Source organism: Leuresthes tenuis, unplaced genomic scaffold (genome assembly GCF_036924035.1).
Source record: "Leuresthes tenuis unplaced genomic scaffold, fLeuTen1.0.hap1 SCAF_4, whole genome shotgun sequence".
NCBI lineage: Eukaryota > Metazoa > Chordata > Actinopteri > Atheriniformes > Atherinopsidae > Leuresthes > Leuresthes tenuis.
Genome location: NW_027325358.1, coordinates 35,315,837 through 35,338,345, shown reverse-complemented (window position 1 = coordinate 35,338,345; position 22,509 = coordinate 35,315,837). Strand labels below are relative to the sequence as shown.

The window sequence follows — 22,509 nt, the reverse complement described above, 5'->3', positions numbered from 1 at the left end:
TCTAATAAAAAACCCATAAACCGTAAAAAAAAATAAATAAATGGGTTAAGTAGAAGCAAGTGTGGTTGTAGAGAACCTCAAGCTGACACGTGCCAAAAAATCAGTTCTAATGCCAAATGAAAACCCACCCTCGAAACTAAAATAGATTCTATAGAAGTTAAGTATTTACAGTGTAAAGAAACATCTTGCAGTTTCAAATTTAATAGCATGAGTCCGAGCAAGTTTGGTGAACCACAGCTTCATGACTGGAGCTTGCCAATTTCTTATCCTCACACCAAAGTTTTTGTGTATATTCGGGGCTTGTTGTATTTTAGCTTAATTTCATTATCTAAGTGCAGTTCTGTGTTGACTGTGTTTCTGATTGTATGCATTCATTTAAAACATGCAAGAAGTTATCAAAATGGGTTTATTTGATCCTTTATACAACATGTGGATGTCATGTCGACCTGTGATATAATAAATAAGAAGTCATTTAAAACTGATTTCACACATCACAACCGGCCAGTCCACAAATGATCAAACATATCCTACATTTAATTGAAAAAGCTCTGGCGAGGAGTTAGTTGGAAAAACAACTTAGATGGTCACAACCTGCCTATGTTATCCAGCAGTGTAATTTGCATATTGACACATTTACAAAAACATGAAGACAAAAAATGAAAGCCTCATTGTTTGGATAAAAGTGGAGCCGGTCGGTTTGTACATATACAGTGAGGTCTTCTATTCTCAAAAATACACATTACTGCTTTAATTGCAGTGCAGAGAATGCTAAATTGAGGTAAAATTCATCAAAAGGACGTTTTAAAACTGATGGGTGTTGTTGGGAGTCCAAGTTAATGACAGTTTATAACAACAAACATGTCTTAAAAAGCAACAAAAACTAAACATACAAACCAAGTGATAAAACCCAAATAGACAAATCTTGTATGGAATTCTGATTTCTCCTTCATTTCTATCTCTATTCATTTCCAGTTCAGCTCTTGTCTCCTCTCACATGTCATTGGGGCCCTTCATGCCAGAGTCCTTCGCTGAGACGGGAGATGCAACCATAGGCAGGACGCACTGCGATGGCTCGCAGTAACTGTTCAGACCGGCGGGACCCGGAGGCCCAGGCACACCACTGATGCCGGGAACACCGCGAGGTCCCCTCTCTCCATCACGGCCATTTGTGCCGTAAGCAGGTCGACCTGGTTCACCTGCAAGAAGAGTGAGGAAGGGATAAAAGTCAATCAGATATGTCACTGTGCCATTATTATTTACTCTTAATCCATTTTAAGAACTATATCAAACCATGTTGGGTTGTTAAAGCAACACTGTTTGTTATTCAACATGTGCATCCAGAAATATAAGAAACGTTTTATATAATGTTCAGTGAACTATGTATTCTAAGAACAGATATCTGAGTTGTACTTGTCATTTACCTGGTAGACCAGGGGCCCCTGGTGCTCCCTTGGTTCCTCTAAGTGTGGGTCCTCGGTCTCCTCTGTCACCCTGGTCACCTGCAGAGAAGAAAGTAATTATCACCAAGATGACACTTAGCCAGACTGAACATGAAGTTCATGCTTAGACATAACACCACATCTGTTCCCTCATTAAGATTCTGATGACTGATTCTTTGGGGAAGTGGGTCGCAATCCTAACTCTCAAATGAGAGCCCATATTGAAAGAAATTTGATGATCAGTTATTAAAAGATTTATATATGCTTACAGCTTCCAGATCAACTTTTATTTAATTTAAATTAGATTTGAAAACTTCTAGTTTGTCACACTCCTCTCAGTTTCCTTGGGAGTTTCACTCTTTCGCACAGCAAGGGGTCATTGAAGGAAAAGAAGGAGACGGTCCAGTATCTTCTTGTTTCTGTGCATTCTTTCTCCTCCATCATCCTGCCTCTGATCTGAAAATCAATCCTTGCAGGGCATCACATATGCTCTGTTCCTGTCTGTTTTAGCCTGTGCTCACCTTTGGGTCCTTTGCGACCCATAAACCCAGGTGGACCCTTCAGACCAGGCAGACCTCTTGACCCAGTGTGGCCAGGGAAACCATTCTCTCCAGTGGGGCCTGGAGGTCCAGGTGGGCCAGGAGGACCGGGAATGCCGGTGATTCCTGATTCAGGCCTGCTCAGGCTGGCTGCTAGCTGGGCCAGCTGCTCTGTGACGCAGGACAAAGTGGGTTACACATGGTCCTTTGATACCATCAGAGCAACAACGAGCAGAACGAACAGCAGCTGTTAGATCAAATACACCACAAGGCAAAGATAAGGACCTTTCACTCAACATACAGAAGGATCTATTGTGTTAGTTCCTTATACATGATGATTGGCCAATTAAAACTGAAAGTGGGAAGGTGGCCAAACTTACCTTGCATTACCCTCATGCAGACTTGTTTGATGTGTGTATCTGTTGATGATTTCCCCTGTAAAGACAAAGACTCTTTATAACAATGAGCCACGTATTTTTTGATAGATCTATGAGTAAGCATTGAATTAAATGTTTACCTGAAAAAAAAATCTGTTTAGATCAGTCAAGTTTGTGCTTCCATAAAAACACTCAAGACATTCAATGTGAGTTGGACTTATTCCACGGAGTTTCTTAATCATCTCAGAATGGCAAATTCCAAATATTCTGAGGAGATTACAGCCCTTTGTCAAGATCAGAAATAAGGTATTGCAGTGCCCACTGAATGCCTCACAATGCAAAACTCTGATCTTATTTCACAAGACTTTATATTTTAAAATAACAGAAAGAAAATACATATATGTGTCATGAGTCTACTAATTCAGGAGTCCTGTGTCACTTTCCTTTTCCTCTGTGTGTGCATCTGTATTGTCTTCCCCCTCCTCTCAAGCTCATCAACGCTGCAGTATATCTACCCAGGTCATTCCTCCACTTGGTGCCAGATTGTTGTGTAATCTACAGTGGTACATCCGACCAGTTACCTTGAAGTTTCCTTACGCTCACTTTTTTCTCTGGTTTAACAGAGTTATCTCCTTGCCTCTCATAAATGTTGTTTGGAAAAACGACCAGCTGCAAATCCAGATATCGATCTTGCCCTCGCAAGTGTCATCCACCTGCTTAGCCAAGCCTGCACCCACTAAACTTCAGAGAGCTTTCCTGGAAGCACTTACCTCATGTCCTCTGTCTTCACCGTCCTGGGAATCCAGCCTTATCTGGAGCCCTTAACTGTCTGCCCGTGTGCTTCGTCACTGAGTCACCTAAAGACTCTGCGACATTCGCTGATTCATCTCTTTGTCCTCACGATATTCTTAATAAACCTTTTTGGATTTCACTCCTGTCCACAGTCTTCACCTGAGGTCCATTAACATCTAAGGATTTGTTTGTGCACATATTTTCCCATGTACAAAAGTATGCAGGCTATGTGTATCAGGCCATGTAATCACTCAAAAAAAATCTGACCTATAGACTTTACTAAAGCTTATTACTATCACATGACTTCTATGGTTTGGCCTCTTTGATCCACACATCCAGTCATGTTTGAAAGCAAGTAATCCTACACAACATTGTTCTGTGTAATCTGCATGTCACATCTGCGTGGCAGAATCCACTCGCATTGCTGCCAACTGGCCTCAGGAAGTTAGGCTTTGTCACAAATACCCTTCAGTTTATTTGAAATTCATATTGTGTGTTGTACATGTGATCCAAACAACATGGTGTGTCATAACTGGGTATTCTGTGGTGCCAGAGGAAGCCATCTGTACATCCTTCGAGGGACATGCCAGTGGTACCCAGGTCAAAAAGCATCAATGTGATGGCATTGCAGTTCTTATCCATTGAGGTATGAGGGCTGTTCATCGCTGTTCGCAGCTTTCATTTTAATTTCTATCCAGATATTAACTGCTGAAGATTAGACCATTGTTCATACTGTAGAATAAGTGGCCCTGATTGAGAATAAAGCTTTGACAGAGTAGTATGGAGATCAATCCTCTCACCATTGGTCCTTGTGCTCCTGGAAGGCCTGGAACACCCATGTCTCCCTGCATGCCTCGTGGTCCTGGCTGACCTGACTTGCCCTCTTTGCCTGGCAGCCCTCTGCTGCCCTCAGGTCCTTTACTTCCTGTCTCTCCAGGTGGGCCTGACTGCAATCAATAGCAACCAAAACAGAATGACTACAACTAACAGCAAATAGAAAATATTGAAATGTGTTTGCACAGACCACCTATACAGCATTAAAATGCAAAACCTTGATTGACCAGCATTAACAATGATGGTAACACAGAGCACTCTAATTGCAGCCAAGCAATTCATTATGGTTTCCACTGAGCTGCAGGACATGGAAAACCAATGGAATCCTACCAGAATGTATTTAGTCTTTCTTTTTTCAATGCACATAAACTCATGTTACAACTTTGTAAATCATACCACATACATGTGATACTGTAACACAAAGGCTGTGTTTCTGTTTAGGTGCACATACCGATCCTTTTTCTCCTGGTTCTCCTTGATCACCCTGAAATGCAAAAGATATGTAAGACATGTTTGCAGAAAGTTTGCCTTTAATGAACAGGTCAGTGGAGAGAGAGAGAGAAGCAGGAAATGGGGGAGACATGCAGGAAAGATCAGCACGGTCAACATGGCAACATGGGACTTGCTTCTTACCACTTGACCACCCCCAAAGATATTTCTTCCTGACTTTGTTACAATTTTTAATTATTTTAAAGGAATTATTTCCTCACAACCATTTCTGAATTTAAATATTTCTAATGTTTGAATAACTGCATATCAACCCTCCAGATAGTTCACATGACATCAGTCAAAAACATTGTACTGTAACAAAGGAGTGTATCACTCACCACTTCCCCTCTTTCTCCTGATGTTCCTTCAGAGCCTGCAGGTCCCTAAAAAAGGACATAAAGCAGATTTTATCAAAACAAACTCAATATTCTGTTATCTGCTTGACCTAGTCATGAAACCAGCCATAATATGACAATTTGTTGAAAATACCTGCTCCCCCTTTGGACCATTGAGACCAACTGCACCCTGAGGGGAAAAGAACAGAATTAATTTTACAAATATATATATATATATATAAAATCCATGAGCTGAAACTCATCGTAAAAGCTCCACATGGTCTATGTGGGTGATAATACTTCGTAGTCTTGTGACTATAAGATACCCGTGTTCATTTGATACATTGCTTTTATAACTCCTAGTATACTACAGCTATTTAAAGACAAACAGTGCTAAAATAAAAAAGACTACATCAGTAAAGCATTAGTTCATTTGCAAATGTATGCCAAAAGTAATTAGCTTCAATTAAAATGTTTTCCATTAAATTCTAAGTCAATATAATGGGTTATCAATGAATGTATATCTGCTTTTATTTTGAAGATGTATCAGATTAAGCGTTCACTATGTTGAAGTGAAGAATCAAGGCAGACTAATTTGCTGCCCCCTGTTGGAAATCACTGGACTGCTTTCACTGTGTTCAGTGCAGGTACTTGGCTGATTTGACAGTTTGCACTGTGTGGCTGGATACACAGGGATACAATTTGAATTTGTAGGACTTATTTGATGGTAACATCAGCAAACACCCACCAAATCCAACTGAATATGACAGCATGTGTTTGAATGAGCCCATAAAAAAATAATATGTCACTCTACTTGCGCTATGATCTGAGTCAGGTGACATGAGACTTCTGAGCTGTTGTGCTCTCACGACTTAACTTTAAATTATCTTTTTGTGTCACTTACCCTGTCCCCTTTCTCACCACGGTAACCTGCAGGGCCAGGAAGTCCTGGAAGGCCTGGATCCCCTTTGCTTCCCTATTAAAACATCCACACACACACACAGATATAAACTATTAAACACACTGGCAGGCGCGTTCAGAGTCAACACACAGACGATTGTGAAGTTTTGAAGAGTAACTTCCCCCACCTTAACCTGACCATATCTTCAAAAATACATTTTAAAAAAACTGTTTTAGCTTCACATCTTCTGAACATCGAAGGTGGAACCCCTCCAAACCCAACCCCGCCTCTCTCAAATGTGTCAGGGTGTATATGAGTATGTGGGCATTCCTGAGAAACAGAGATTTCTTTCAGGGCCTCACAGCATCTTTTTCCTGCCCTGAATCCCCCCTGAGCTGCAGGAAAAAAAACATTGTAACAAGAGGCCATTCATGGCCACTCACTAGTGGATTAGAGACTTAACTCTATGAAGTTCTTAAAGACCTGCAAAACTTTAAGAAAAGCACAAAACATGACTCCACGTCCCAGCATTGGATGTAAGATCAAGATATGAGGCTTATCTTGGTCAGTTATTCTCGTCTTGACCAGTTTCCTCTGGACAGTAGAACATATTTAGAGACTGATTCTGGTGGCTTTGATATTCAGGGTACTTATGTCTCTACGTACACTGGCAGAAGCACAGGTCAGGCATGAACAGGATAAAAGCATTTTTTATTCTTTTTGGCTGATGGAATTTGGTTTCATCGGAATGTTTTCTGATCTCAGCCTATCTTTTGTACTGTTTTCATGCATGTACTTCTCCTGAGCAGCATTATCATAATCCTTTTGTTTTTCTTTCTGGTTTAAGTAGCTTTCCATTGGGGTAATGCTTTTAACCTTAAAACCCTGGTTTGTCTGCTGCCAACATGAGAGCTCAAAGGCTTAGCAACAGTTATACAGAAGGACAGAGAAATAGTTGATTTTATGTCAATAACTAAATAAAAATGTTCTTTATTGTTATACATGTATATCAAGACTGTGAAAGGTTATTTTTATATTGTGCTTTGTTTAGACAAGGCAATGCATTTTGTCTGAAACTTTGAGGTCAGTTTGACTGGAACAAAGCTTCCTTTTATTAGCTTTTTTTTTAAATACAGCATTTGTTATGTGTTCTGCTTATTTTTACCCCAGTGAATACAGTTTGACTCATGTCTTCTGTGAACTCCCCTACTCTCAGTTTGTTTGTTTATTACCGTACATTACTGTATCAGAGACATTCTTATAATGAGTGGAGATCAATATGGGCAAAGTCCCAGGTCTTCTCCACCATACTTCTGGCGTGATTTCCAAGTTAACATATGGTTTTGTTCTCTCAGCTCTTACCCTGGCTCCTAGTAATCCTGGAGGCCCGTCAGGTCCTCTCTCTCCACGTTCCCCCTGAAACATACAGAGTTAATATTAAATCTGATTATCAGCCACAACACGACTAAAGGATATCTAGAATATTCATTCAGTTTTCTTGGCTTTTACTACTGTGACCCAGCTGACACAAGATTGTAATACAATGAAGTTTTTAATGCATGGTCTAATTTAGTTAATCATACAATTACATGCAGTTGTAGTCATTCCTGCTAAACATTAACAATACATTACATGCTATAGTATGAATATCTATTCCTTTAACTCTCAGTAGCAATGATTTCATGAGCTTGACCAATAAAATTGTTTCTATCAAGAGAGAAGGTTAATGGAATCCTTCCCACTATTATCACTGATGTATCATCAAGTAGAGCAGCTTTAGAATTATCTTTAGAACCTGATTTGTATTTAGACGGCTTCTGGTCAGTTGATTACTCTGAGCTAACAACAGCAACAGTCTCTTCTAAACCATCAACTTGTGTTTTAGACCAAATCACAATCAGACTGTTCAAGGTGGTTTTCCCCTTAATTGACACTTCCATTTTGGATTTCATCAATCTATCTTTGTTGAAAGGATATGTACCTCTGCTGACCTCAACTAGGGACGTTGTGAGTCCGTGGGGGGGAATACTTGGAGGACTTTCTCAATCCTACCGATACGTCTTCTGATGAGGAAGCAGAGTCTGGGAGCTCGGATGTGGGGCCTTCCATTTCTGGGGCTGAGGTTGCCAAGGTGGTCAAAAAGCTCCTCTGTGGCAAGGCCCCGTGGGTGGATGAGGTCCGTCCGGAGTTCCTCAAGGCTTTGGATGTTGTAGGGCTGTCTTGGTTGACACGGCTCTGCAACATGGCACGGACATGGGGGACAGTGTCTCTGGACTGGCAGATCAGGGTGTTGGTCCCCCTCTTTAAAAAGGGGGACCAGAGGGTGTGTTCCAACTACAGGGGAATTACACTCCTCAGCCTCCCTGGTAAGGTCTATTCAGGGATATTGGGGAGGAGGATCCATCGGATGGTTGAATCTTGGATTCAGGAGGTGCAGTGTGGTTTTTGTCCTGGCTGTGGAACAGTGGACCAGCTCTCCACCCTCAGCAGGGTCCTGGAGGGTGCAGGGGAGTTCGCCCAACCGGGCAACATGTGTTTTGTGGACTTGGAGAAGGCGTTTGACTGTATCCCTCGGAGAGTTCTGTGCTGTTGTGAAGCTGTAACTTTGTGTGGCACGCAAGGTCCGGCCATCAGTGGTCAGGGCGATGCAGTCAGCATTTTTGGGACAAGTCTTTCACGCTTTGTTTGGTTTCATTGTACATTTCCGGGATTACCTTCTCTGAAAAATGTCCTCGGCATGGCATCTTAACCTTGAAAATCTGGATGAATTTCCTGTTCTACACGATGTTAAATGGAGCCATATAGTCAGCTATGAACTCGCCAATGAGCCTGGTTATCTGTTTTGCACGCAATTGACGGGGCTAGAGCCGGTGCCAGTGCTTGTTTCATGGTCAACTGTCCCTTCGTTAACGTTTTCTCTGGGGCCGTCTTCACATTTTTATGGTGGCGTTGAAGGTGGTGGTTCATGTTCGTTGTGTTGGAGGTAGTGTACTGAACGATGACTTTGCATAGCTTACACACAGTGTTAGTCTTGTCAGTTACTCCACTGCCATCTTTGTCTCTTTTAATCGGAAAGCCAACATACTGCCACACAAATTACCTGTATCCCATTGGAGCCTCCTCAATTTTGATCTCATTCAACTCCATCGTTCGGCAGTTTGAGGGCTAACCAAAGAAGTTGTTGCTGATCGAGGCCGGCTCTACGCAAGGGCAAGAGGGGGCATTGCCCCTCAAATAAATGTCTTGCCCCCTCAAATCAAAATTTTTGGAAGTTGAAAAAGCACATTTTAATATAACCACAAAATGAATATATCACAAGTTGACTAAAGTAACTGTAATAGCAGAGAAATCCGCCAAAGAAAAAAAAGATACAGTATACAGGTTAGTTGGTCATTCCGACATTGGTCTCCAATTGTCGGAATGGCGACACTTATTTTTTTATCAAACGTCCCGTCATTCCGACACTTTTTTCCTGGTATGTTATTTTTTTTGCTAACATACCGCCATTCCGACAGTTCCTTTTAATAGCCTATGTTTTACCCAAAACATTTTGCACTAATGATATGCCGGCGCAAATACGCCCTAAAGTTTGGCGCACAAACTTTAGGGCGTATTTGCGCCGGCATATCATTAGTAATGTAACTCTGGCGAGACTGAAACTGATTAAGCAGAAATACAGTGTCAATGACCTGTCACGGCAGCCAGCTGGAGCGTCTTTTGCACGCTGTCATCATATGCAAAAGTAATAATTGCAATTACAGATATCACGGCTACTGCACAGGACACAGTTGCGAGCACTCTGCCTTGCCTTGCCAATAGGAGAAGAGAGAAATGACAGCATAGAACGTATAAAACACAACAAAATGCAGTAAAAACGTTTATTCATGTTATTCACGTGATTTATGAGTACTCGCTCCAATTATGGGAAGCGCGGATGGGCTTTGCGCATTTGGCACAAACACACAGCCGTTGCGCAAGGCTTTATACAACCTGTTGATATCTTAAGGACCTAACTGGTCACACCTGGGAGTAAATGTCATGTAGAGATTGTTTTTACATGGTATTACAGCTGAAAATATAGCTTCCATCCACAAACCAACGTGGGAGAGCCCGAAGACGCATGTGCCAGACGCACATAGGCATGCGTAAAACCAATTTTGACCACTTCATGCTGTTTATTTGCTTTCTTTTAGTTAACTTTCATTTCTTTTGGATTCTTGTGCGTGTTATGGAGCCGTTTCGGTCCACCCTAACCCTAAGCCTTTTTTTCCTGGATAAAATTTTTTGAAGTTGAAACAAGTGGCATTGGAGTGTGTGATTGAAAACCACCACGGTCTGCTTCTCCTCCTCCAGTTGCCGAGACTTTGTGTTTTTAATAACGCTTATCTGTAAACACGTGTTAAACATATAAATTGCATGAACAGAAGGAAGGGACTCACCTCTTGAGTAACGCACATCTCCTTATACGGAAAACCTTGTCGGAATGGTGGGACATTTGAATGTCGGAATAGCGGGATGTCGGAATGGTGGGATGTCGGAATGGTGGGACATTTGAATGTCGGAATAGCGGGATGTCGGAATGGTGGGACGTTTGCATGTCGGAATGGTGGGATGTCGGAATAGCGGGATGTCGGGATTTCGGAATGGGTGTTGCCACCCTGTTATGTGGCTACTTGCAGCTAAAGGAGAGCTAATGGAGGGAATTCTACACACACCTCTACTGGGACAACTTCATCAACATGCATGGCTGCAGGACAGCTCATTCACTCCGGTAAGAACGTCCATATTACTCAAAGTCGGCGTTCACATTGTCAAAATTTGATAAATATCCTGCCATGTTGCACAAAACTAGCAGTAGCAAACTCTGTGTGAAGTTTGCCGTCTGTCACAGAGCAAGGAATAAATAAACTGTGCTCCAGGTGGGCATGTGGATGAAGTGGTCCAAGTAGACTGCCTGTGTAGTCCCTCCGTTAGCTCCCAGAACAGGGGCGTCCCTGTCTATCTTCAGAGAACATCTCCTATCCTAGCAGTTACCTTGTACTTCCCTACCCCCTCTATCTCTGCACTTTATCTTTCTGCACTTCTCTCTATGCCTGCACAGGTTTAACAGGTTTAAAAATACCAGAGTTCCTCTTTAACTACACCTTAACCATCAGCAAACACTGCTTCTGTTCAGTTTGAGAAGTGATTTTATTATTTATAAGACCTTTCAGTTTAGTAAATACTGACTATAGTATGTGAAGTCTTGTTCTAGATCCCTTTATTTTTTAGGAGTTAGGCCATCCAGTTAAGATAAAGGTTATGTTGTTGGTTGTTAAAATCTGGATGAAGGAAATTTTATTTTTTGTTTTTATTTTTCAGTTTCCCCCCTCTCCCCGAGGGATTGCCACCTTATTGTGGTCAGTGGGTTTGCGTGCCTCAGTGACATTAAGAGCTATACCAGCAGGTGCTTAGTCTTCAGGTGGGACACCCAAGTCTGAAGTTAGAGGCCTGACAAAATGCAATCCACTTCTCCAGGTTGGGGTTGGACACATAGCTAACAACCTAATTCCATGAGGAAAACACTGTTACTATAAGCACAGAAAAAAAGTGCTGGAGCCTGATGTGTACACATGATGCCCCCTTCACATTTCTGACTGCCCCCTCATATATGCCTTCCAAGAACCGGCCCTGGTGCCAATGTTAGCTTGCCGTTTGAACAGTGTTGTTCTCGCAGCATGGACCGTGTCCCACTGTGACCTGACCCAGAACTATAGAGTAATACAACCAGATGGCGCTGCCACCATAAACTGTATGCCTGCCACACACACACACACACACACAGTAAATGATTTGTATACTGCCATCTGGTCTTCATTTCACGATCCATTTTTAAAAAATATTTTCGTCAAATGATATTTCGTCCCATCCCTAATACAATCAGTCCATTCATTTGTTCTATTGCTTACATAGTAAGTACATAGTACGTAAAAGGAAGTCATGTGAATTTCAGAGACTCACAGGTCCTCCTCTGGGTCCAACCGGTCCCACCTCTCCTTGCTCGCCCCGTTCGCCCTGGAGGAAAGTAAGATATCGGATAATAAAATTGTTACAGCTGCAGATGATATTTGTCTCATGAATCACTGCCCTAAACTGATTAAAATTAAGCAGTTTATTAATATACACATTTAGGTGCTTTTCTGATTATTTACCTGTAAGTTAGAATGAACTACAATGTAAAATAATGAATGTATTTGACCTTGCTTTAAACGTACTTGTTTCCCTGGCGACCCCATCATTCCTACAACTCCTGGATCTGCTGTGTTGCCCTGGTGACAGAGAGAGAGGAAAAACATTACCTGAATATAGCTGCCAATACACAGAGAGATGATACTGTTTTCATACTGCTCCACATATGCGATCATACCTTTGCTCCACTGTGTCCTTTTTGTCCATATGCACCTGGTAAACCCTGCATGAAGAAATTGTGTCAAACATCAAACTCTGAGATAAATATCAAACTGTTACTGATGAATCAGGAGGTCACTCACAGGAAGTCCTTGAGGGCCAGCATCACCTGGAGCACCACTTTTTCCTGTAACACCCTAAAAATAATAATGATCAAAATTACATACAAGGCATAAACTTTTCTCTGAAAGTGGGAAAGGCAGCAATTTTCTGGCATCTTATGGCAATAAGTCCACTATGAGCATGTTTTCTGGCTTTAGAGACTTTGGTTAGTTGGGCCTCTTTTTAGACCATATCAGATATGATAAATATCAACAAAATCCCTGTAGAGTGCAAGATATAACAGATTAATGGAATTAATAAGCAACTCTAAAATAAACAGGTTCAAGTACTGTCACTGATAATCTATATTAAATGTGTGCCCAAGCCCATGTATTTGAGATGAGACCTGAATTTTAACATTTATTTTTTGCAGCTTTTAGAACAAGTCTACAGCTTCAAACTACAGACTCTAGCTGAAAAAACACTGCTTTCAGACTACTATTGTAATATATTAATGCAAACAAAAGTTACCTGGGACCCAGGCAACCCGGGTATTCCTTCACGACCATCTGGACCAGGAAGGCCCTGTTGACCAGAGGGGGAACAATGAGTTGTTTCATCAAAAAAGTTTATTCCACATACATTTTTAAATGAGTGCATAGTCTAAATGAAATGTCAAATGGAGAGGCATCTGTATAGGGATGTTGGACAAAAAATATATTTTTTGACAATCACATATGGGTCAGATTGTACATTTAGTGACCAATAAAAAATATCATATTGCAGAGTTAATGGCTAAATAGCAGCTGCATTTATATGATTAAGTGCAAAGGTAGAAAGATGGACAAAAAGGGAAAAGGTGGTTAAGGATGGAGGTAGGTAGTGAAAACAAGAGGATGATATCAGCAGAAGTAGCAAGGCATAAATAGTTAGAAAGTTATATTTAATGAGTAACTGATGTTAGCTTTAATAAGAAGGAGTGGAGCTCACAGGCTCTCCTTTTGGCCCTGGCACTCCTCTGATTCCTCGTGGTCCTTGGTCACCCTATGAAATTACAAACACAAAAAACTTTATCAATTTCCAAAAAAGAAGTGACACAACTGTACTCAAAACCACTTAAAAATTAATCATATTTAAGTCTGACTTCATTTAGGAGAAAAACCAAACTACAACGACAACAATTATAAAGGGAATGATACATTCTACAAAAATTATAGAACCACTTAAACGTTGGACATGGTAGGACAGCAAAAGATCACAAATACAAAAATGTATTGGACACAATTTGCATATCTTTTTAAGTTTTGATGATGAACTATAAATATAATATTTTCAGCTACATTGATTGAACTTTATTGAATGTTCTTTTTAGTCTTACCTGCACTCCCCTTAGTCCCATCTCACCTATGGCTCCCCTCTGACCTGGATCACCCTGAATAATATCGGCATTCATCAGCATTTTATCAAAATAACAAAAAGGCACGGCAAAGAAGAAAATATGTACTGCCACTCACTGGTGCTCCCTGGATTCCCAGAGGACCCATATCACCAGACTTTCCTCGAGTCCCCTGTTTGGTGGAAAAGCAAAATTCCATAAAACTTAACTAACTGTTGGAAAAGAAAATAGACTAAACTGATATGATGTCCTCCATGTGGTTAATAGGTGTCTCATGTTGCCTCCCTTCTTCCTTTTTTAGCTCTATTTTGAAATGTCTTCAAAAATCCTTGGTTTATACCATAAATAAATTAATAAATTCTGTAATTTATCTTATCATTTCAATTGTGCAACATTAATCCTTCCAACATAATGAAAGTTTATCTTTAGGTACAAAAACAACTTGGTTAGGTTTATGGATGTTTAATTGTGCTGGTTAAAGCAACGATACAATAATAAACATGATTTTAATGTCATGGAAAGCAATGAGTTCAGTATTTCATTGATTCATTCATCCTGCCCACAAGAATGTCACTTCAACTTTCTTCTGTCATAGATTAAATGCCTGCTAGAGGCCTAACTGAAACATGAAACTACTATATGACATATTAAGGGCGTTACATTAATCAAGTGCTGCAGCCACTTTATAAAATGTTATAAGAAATTGTGTTATAAGAATGTAATGTAATAATGTGATACTGCCCTAGCTATCTTTTTTAAGGGCGGTGTGCTGTCAGTTCAAAATCAACCTTTCATGTTCATTAATAATTCCATTGAACGAAACTCACTCTGTCACCTTTGGAGCCCATTATTCCTGGAAGACCTCTCAGTCCACCTTGGCCCTAAAATTATATAGCAGATTGTATATTAAATAGCAGATTGATGAAAGTTAATATATTTGTTTCTCTGTAGATGGAGTTCATGTATCTTTCCTTTTTTTATTTTAAATAGAAACAGCAATTTTTGATAAAATGGTGAAACATTTTACAGGTAGCCCTTGAGTTCCAACTTCACCAGGTGGTCCTTGTTCACCCTCCTCTCCCTGTTGAAGAGAATTGCCAAGTTATATCAAGATTTTACATGCAGTCATCTGTTTTTTGCTTTTTTTTCTAATCTGTTGTTTAGCATCAAGTTACCTTGTGTCCTTGTCTTCCAGGCTCACCTGAATCTCCCTTAACACCTTTGTGGCCCTTCAGGCAAAATATAAATGTTAAACACCAACCAATCAAACACATCAACAGGTGCACATCACTCAGCAGTGGCAATAAAGGTGAACTTACTTTCATGCCAGGGAGTCCAGCATGTCCAGTTAGACCTGAGGGGCAGGCATTGGGACACTGAAAAACACAACAGCCTATCTGAGGTCATTGAAAAGCCCTGCCACCAGGGGGTTCCACTGACAGTGACTCCTGACTCTAAAGCAGGCACAAACAAAGCCATTTACTACTAATAGTGTGAGCTCTACTTTCATCAGAAGTGTTGCAGATATTAGCTGTGTTTCACCAGGCGGTTGATTTCCTGTCATAACGTAAGTAGTGTGTTGAAGGGCGCCTGCTGCTTTAACATTTCTGTGTTTGTATTTGTTATTAATCTCAGGCTGATTATATTTTAATGAAAACTGAACCTAGATTTCACTAGTCAGACAAACATTGGTCATGCATGTAGCATTCTACATTACAGCAGGAATATCTTACAAGTGATATTTTTTTACAGCTCTTTCTGCTGTATTCAGTTTATTCCTTGAAGTGAAGTCATACCATATTTTAGAACAATACAGGATAGTTTGCACTCTGGTACATACACCACTTGTTAAATTGTAACAGGTATCATTGAATATCAATAAATGAGTGTAATTATTGTACTTACCAGGTCCTCACCCTGATAAACAGCTGGGGGTCCCTAAAAAAGTGTATGAACTTTAATCAATATGTGCCCAATTCAAAATACGAATCATATTTTTTCCTAAAAAAAAATAAGAAAAATATATACATGGATAAAGAAAAGATTTGGCAAGTTTTTCATGGGCGCAACCCACATAACTCTGCTGCTTATCCCACAAATGTGGCACCAATTAAAAGGGAAATAAACAGGCTTTCCAACGGTGTAAGATTGATTACCAAGAAGCATTGTTACAACAAAGAAATAATTGACCACACCCAAATTTACTTACCTTTTGTGCTAAGTTTAGATGAATATAAACAAAGCATGTAGAAAATGAAGCACAAACAAACTCAGGTCTGATGAGGATGATGTAAAGTAGAGACTTTAAATTGATCTGTTGTACCTTCTTGTCTCTTTGGTTGCCCTTCCTGTTTCTTAATAACCACATTCCTGTGACAACGTTAACTGCAGTATTGAAAAAAAAAGTGATTTTTACCCGAGGACCAGCAGGACCAGGAAAACCAACTTGACCTCTCCTGCCTCTTGCTCCCTGTGACAGATGGAGGACTTTTTAATTATCAGTGTTTGACTCATCATCAGTACATGCATCATGATGTGTATGTTCAATTCAGTTTTATCTATATAGCGCCAAATTACAACAATTATCATCTCAAGGCATTTAAATAATATAGTCCAATTCAAGCCAATTGGAATTCAATTCATTGTAATCATAATCAAATTCATTCATATAGAGCCAATTGAAAAATTTATATCCTAGCTAAGGAAACCAACAGATTGCACCGAAACTTGTCTTCAGTCCAATCTCCCGTCCTGAGCCTGTGGCGACTGTGGAAAGAAACGACTCCCTTTTAACAGGAAGAAACCTCTGGCAGAACCAGACTCAGGAATGTTGTTGCTGAGCATCTTCTTTTAATAAGTAGAAACAACTGTAGCTGTAGTCTGATACTCACAGGGAGTCCAACTTTTCCCAGTTCACCAGGTAGCCCATCTGTACCAGGAATACCCTGTTAGAGAACAGTCAAACATCTTAGAACTATTGTATATAGCCTCTGGTACAATTAAAAATGTGTTTGCAGTGAACATAGTAATTTGCCATAATTTTCTTTTCACATATATTTCCTGTTAAAGAGGATGCAGCATATTAATGTTAATTTTATATATTTTATTTTCAATTCAATGTCAAGAATAATTTGCACCTCTTTTTCTGCAGTTTCTTTTTTCTCTGGGAGAAATCATGGTACATCTAAGTGCAGCTCAATTCACTGCATAGACGTTTAATCTTTAAGTGCTCGTGCTGATTTAGTTAGATGATGCTGCAGAAATAAAATAAGGACTGTATAAGAGTAGAGAATAAGTGACCAAATGTTGACATGTAGTTTTAATGAGCTGATTTTGAGTCTGGAGCCTATCCCAGCTGTTATTGGGCGAGAGGAAGGGTCAATCCTGGACAGGTCGCCAGTCCATCACAGGGCCACACAGAGACAAACAAGACAAACAACCATCCACACTCACTCCTAGCGTCAATTTAGAGTCACCAATTAACACAACATGGATGTTTTTTGGTGGTGAGAGGAAGCCAGAGTACCCTGAGGGAACCCATGCATACACTGGGAGAACGTCCAAACTCCCCAAAGAAAGGCCCCAGCTGGGATTTGAACCAGGAACCCTCTCGCTGTGAGGCTAACCACCAAACACCGTATAGCCCTAGTCAAGCACATGCATGCAGAAATTGTTCTGTTATCGATGTGTGTTGTTTCTTTGAACTGCTATAGCAAACAGCTTTGTTTCAAAATTTGTACAACAGAGAAATAAGCAAGTTTCTTCTGCAGCTGAAACAGATTCAGTTACATCTTCCCATTTTAATAAAACTTGGATAGTTCGGGTTTCTGAAGTGGGGTTGTGTATAGTATTTATGAGTTGTTAGTATCTTAAGTTTTAAGTTTGAGCTGCTTTAGATGGCAAAATCTCACAATTCTTTTGTCCCTGCTCTCAGGAGCTACCAGCTTTGCTCCCTGCTGAGAATTCCTCCCTGCTTCTACAAACTGAGAGTGCTCTGACTGCTAACTATTGGAGGTAAGGTACTCAATCTCACTTCAAAAAACAAAAACAATACCTTTAGAAGTTCAAACTGAATCCAGTTTGGTTGAACTGTCATAAAAACATTCTGACATGTAGTTAAACATACAAATGTCAATTCATTTTTACTGCACGCTATTTTGATTTAATCAAATTTCATAATTTCCTTCTGAATCACATATAAGTTGTCTATAACAGCCCTGTAACATTGGAACAATCAGTAAATCTACCAAATTTGAATCTAGAATTGAAATAAAAAACCTACCAGCAGCTAATAAAACATAATATACAGGTAAAGATAAAGTACTCACATCAAGCCCATCAGGTCCTACACCCTGTGAGTGAGAGGAAACTTAGAACTTTGTATGAAGTGTACAGGACATTTAACATTAAAATAAGTCATATAAGTCATCTGTGACAGAAGGTAATCGAACATATCAAATATAAATATTTACAGCTGGTTAATATCTGCACTTACAGGCTCTCCAGAAGGGCCACGAGCGCCAAGTTCCCCCTAAAACCCAACAAGAACAGAAATACAATCTGACATCGTAAACCTGACGGTACCAAAGTAAAGCACAGTATATTTTCAGATAAACAGTGTGGTTTGTTTCCCACAGTCCCTTCAGGTATGGCTGTAGAAGATGACCAGATTGATCAACTCCTGTACAGAAACTTACTTTTGACCCTCTGGGGCCCACTGGGCCTGGATCCCCAGGAGGTCCCACAGGTCCCTGCAAAGACAACACAAAATCCACTAAATATCAGGCACGTCACCGTAACATTTTTCATTTATTTGTATCTGTAATCACTAAAATGACACTTTAGACCTGAATGAGCAAAGTATCTGCTTCTTTGTCTTAACACTTTGACATCTTTTTGTCTGTATTCACCATCATGAATTTCACTTTCGACCATAAAGTTTTCCACCATTACATTTTTTCGTGTCCAACTGTGATTCACACACTGTCCAGTCCACAGATATGATTACATATATAAATTTGCACACATGCCATGTGGTTTCTGGAAATATAAGTACATGTTAGTGAATTAAGCCAGTGCAGTGCAACTCTAAATAATAAATTAATCAATAACAAGTTCCCTGAGAACATATTTACAGTATTGTCTGAATGTCAAACTGGGACCAATTTGACTAAGGGTTTTATCACTGCCTTTATTCCCTTCTTCATTTATAACACCAAGATATTTTACAGCATTTATGCAACAGTTACAAATATGAATAATGGCTTACTAAGGCAAGGGCAAGGAAGTGAAGATTTTGTTCTTTAAGGTGGTTGGACTGGTTTTCTTTCAAACATCCTCTGCAAACTTTTTCTGGTTGCTTTCATCCTATGACATTATCAGGTGGAGGATATGACCTGTTTTTCCATCCATCAGTTCCTCACTTCACCTTCCTTCTTCATTAATAAACTCAAAAAAAAATATCCACCTGGACAAACGCATGAGCAAGAGGAGGGTAACAAAGACAACCATGACCAGGTGCCCAATCTATAGCAACAGCCGATCTGTCTCAAAGCTGAAGGTCAAACCCAGCCAAATTGGGACAAATTCTCTGTTAGATTCTCAACTAAGATTGTATTCTGCTCTATTTCAGTTACGAAAAATATGGAAACCATTCTAGCTCTGTCTGTTATTTGATTTTTACAAAGTAAAGGCTACAAATTTTGCTGGATACATTTTCTCAATTTCAGTCCACATGAAAATCTGAATCTGCCTGTCTGTTCTCAGCACCATCACCACAGCGGACAGCAAACACACTGTGACCATTCTGCACCACCTTCCCCAGCATACACCTCTTTCCTGTCAGCCATCTCTGGGCAGCCGATTCCCCTCACTCACTTTGGCCATGCACAAAAAGACCCCTGTTTCTGTCAGGAAGCTATTTGAAACTCTCCCCTAAATAGCCAGATTCATTTATTCAAGGGGCCATTTTCTTCCTCAACATTTTTGCCAAATGGAGGCCAAGACAAACTGTTCCCACAGCAGCAGTTGCATATATCAAGTCCCCCTGCTCAGATCTTCCACAGATTCAATACATCTTCTTATCAATACTTGAGACTTAAACTTATCTTCAAGATCAAGGCAGCTGGTGGATTCAGAAGTTTTTTCTCATGGCTCTTAGAATAGAGAGAAGTCTGTGGCAAGAGCTGCAAAAATGTGTATGGAGGGCGAACACTCACAGCTGTACTAAACACTCACAGTTCTGTACCTGAAGTTAGAGTCAATTATGTTGACATGCTGTTTTACTTACATCCGCCCCTGGAAGGCCTGAAGCTCCAGGAGTCCCGTCTTTGCCATTATCTCCATCAGGTCCCTGGAAGCAGAACATTCAACATTACCATATCCATTTTCGCTTTCGAACCCCAAAGTTAGCAACCATTATAAGTTTGTCCATGTGCAAAGAGAATGAAAAAGCAGACTTACTGGTCCACCATTCACTGTGGAGTCTTCTCCTCTATCACCCTGAAGACACAGGATGGACAATTTCAAAATAAAAGCCAAAGTTATAGAAATGGTGCTTTTTTTCAGTATCTGTTAAAGACATTCTTCAATGTGTGCCTTATCACCAAAGACGGCGTGTTCTGAATGCATTAAAATGGGATTTGATAGATTTTTAAACCTCTATTTTAAAGAATAGAACTAACTGTGCTGTGTGGATCTGTATAGTATCTGACAATCTAATGCTCTGTTGTTCTAGCAGTAAAAGGCACCATCCATGAGTCACAGCATGCTTCCATTTCCTATCATCTCTGTGGTGGCTTGTGATAAACGACAGTTGTGGGGTAAAAAAAATTAAAAACGTTTTGCCAAGAAATTAGCACAACAGATTAATCCATTCAAATGCATGTTACTGTCTGACTTTATTTAAATGTGGGCATCAGCATTAACAAAAAATATCACTTAACTGAGGAGCAACAACCCTGCACAGTAGACTAACAGTAAAAAAAAAGTTGTTTATCCTCCAAAATCACTACTTACGTTGAGGAAAAGTGCAGTCATTCTTGTGTAATTTGGAAGAGCATCATTATCTAAACAGCTGCTATTTGGCCACTGGACCTCAGCAACCGAATAACCAACATCTGAAAACAAGCTTTTATGGAAGAGAGAAAACAATGCAGACTCACGTCAATTCCATCCACTCCTGGCACACCAGCTATGCCGGGTGGTCCTGGGGGGCCTCTGGGACCAACTGGGCCCCTCTTTAAAACAAACACGGAAATCGGGGGGTTTTTTTCTGCTGAAATCCACGTCTGAATATCAGTGCAGTGCTACTGCTTTTTGTGTGAGGAGCAATTCACACAGAGACCCATTGTCTGGGTGATGTTAAGGTGAAGGGCATTAAACCAAACCTGGTTTCTCATTACAGTTTCATTATACTGCCTAAGTAAGTGCATGTGTTCAGATTACTGCAGCCGTCTGGACCTTATTGCTGACAGGTGTGCAAGCTGGGATGAATCAGCTTTTCAGATAAACATAATAAAAGAAAGTCCAAAATGTTTGGGTTTTTTTTAATATAAATTGTAACAGATAGTTGTACATTTACACGACCCACTCATATTCTCTAGTGACAATGGTCAACACCTCAATGACTTCAGGGACTCTTTAATATTGCATAAATTTGCAAGATTTTCAAGACACACTGTAACAATAATAATAATTGATAAAATGACTCAACTGCTGTAATAGCATACACAATTTTCACTGTTATCAAATTGGAAGAAAAACAATGGGGTACATTTAAATCAGATAATTCCTGAGCAGCGCAGACAAGTTTAAACTGCCAATAGGAATGCAAAATACAATGCCAAAGGACATTAATAATATAGAGAATAGGGCAGATCTAAACCTACAAGCATCTAGGATTAATTATTTGCTCTGTTCAATCAGTGAACAGAAAATAAAAACCAGAAAAGTTTGATAAAGTTTTGGCTGTGAGCACTAATATTTAAAAAATACTCTCACCTGCGCCGAGCAAATCAGCACAATATGAAGTAAAAGCACCAGCAAGGACTCCCGGTAGATATTGGAGAGAGGCATGGTCTTCCCACAGACCCTGGAAGACGCTAAAATCCCTTTTCCCCAGGTTAGACAGGACTCTCGGACGTTCCACCTGTCAGTGTCCCCCTCGACTGAAACACCACCGCCTGTTGGAACGGTCGGATGTAAGAGAGCCCTGATTATGCCTGAGAATCCAAGGAGGAGGGGTTCTCTGTACTCACAGGGTGGGATGTACTGGTCTTCACTATGAAAGTTTAAATGTGAAAATAAAAGTAATTAATAAATCAGTTAAATCTGGACTGGACATTTATTGTCTTTGTTTATCATGCATTGTGATTCTGCTCGTTGCTCGCCAGCTCACAGCAGTTATAATAACGATAGCTATCTTCATGACAACCAAAATAGAGTCAATCCACTTAGGCCAGAAAAAAACACATAAACGCACATAACCACGCCTGTCAATTTGGCAGAAACGGTCCTGTAAAAAAAGAAAAACTACACAGAGAGAAAGGACAAACTGCCGCTGGTTCTGGAGCATATCTCAGCTGCCATTCGGCAAGAGGTGAGGTACACCCTCCCGTTCATCCCAGGGAGACCCTGAGCCTATTTTCCATTATTACAACAACAAATCCAACTCATGCCAATTTGCTTGCAGGGATAGTAGCAGCAATGACAGACTGGTGATATGACACAGAAAATGACACATTTCTTAATAAAGAGATGTTTGAATTGTATTTTATGTTAATTTCAATGTACAAACTGTACTCTTTTTGTTGTTCGTTTCAATTTATTCTAATTTTATATTTATTGCTCTTGTGTGCTTGACCTCCAGTAGGTGGTGGTAATGCATCGGCTCGGCAACTGTTAAAGAACACAACGAA

General features: G+C 40.1%; 1 protein-coding gene across 1 annotated transcript; it reads right to left on the bottom strand.

Moving 5' to 3' along the window:
- Positions 1-511: 511 nt before the first annotated feature.
- Positions 512-21,788, bottom strand: col9a1a (collagen, type IX, alpha 1a). The gene is made up of 32 exons (XM_072383598.1): positions 21,593-21,788; positions 20,755-20,829; positions 20,054-20,092; positions 19,881-19,943; positions 18,289-18,342; positions 18,087-18,122; positions 17,920-17,943; positions 16,483-16,536; positions 16,008-16,061; positions 15,497-15,529; positions 14,911-14,967; positions 14,767-14,820; positions 14,619-14,672; positions 14,419-14,472; positions 13,710-13,763; positions 13,574-13,627; positions 13,186-13,239; positions 12,727-12,780; positions 12,237-12,290; positions 12,113-12,157; positions 11,961-12,014; positions 11,707-11,760; positions 7,069-7,122; positions 5,710-5,781; positions 4,960-4,995; positions 4,809-4,853; positions 4,433-4,465; positions 3,948-4,094; positions 2,359-2,413; positions 1,961-2,149; positions 1,422-1,499; positions 512-1,196 (listed from the first exon to the last, which is right to left on the bottom strand). The coding sequence occupies exons 1-32, from the start codon at positions 21,665-21,667 to the stop codon at positions 991-993; spliced, it is 2,064 nt and encodes a 687-aa protein (XP_072239699.1). The 5' UTR covers positions 21,668-21,788; the 3' UTR covers positions 512-990.
- Between the last annotated feature and the right edge of the window lie 721 nt (positions 21,789-22,509).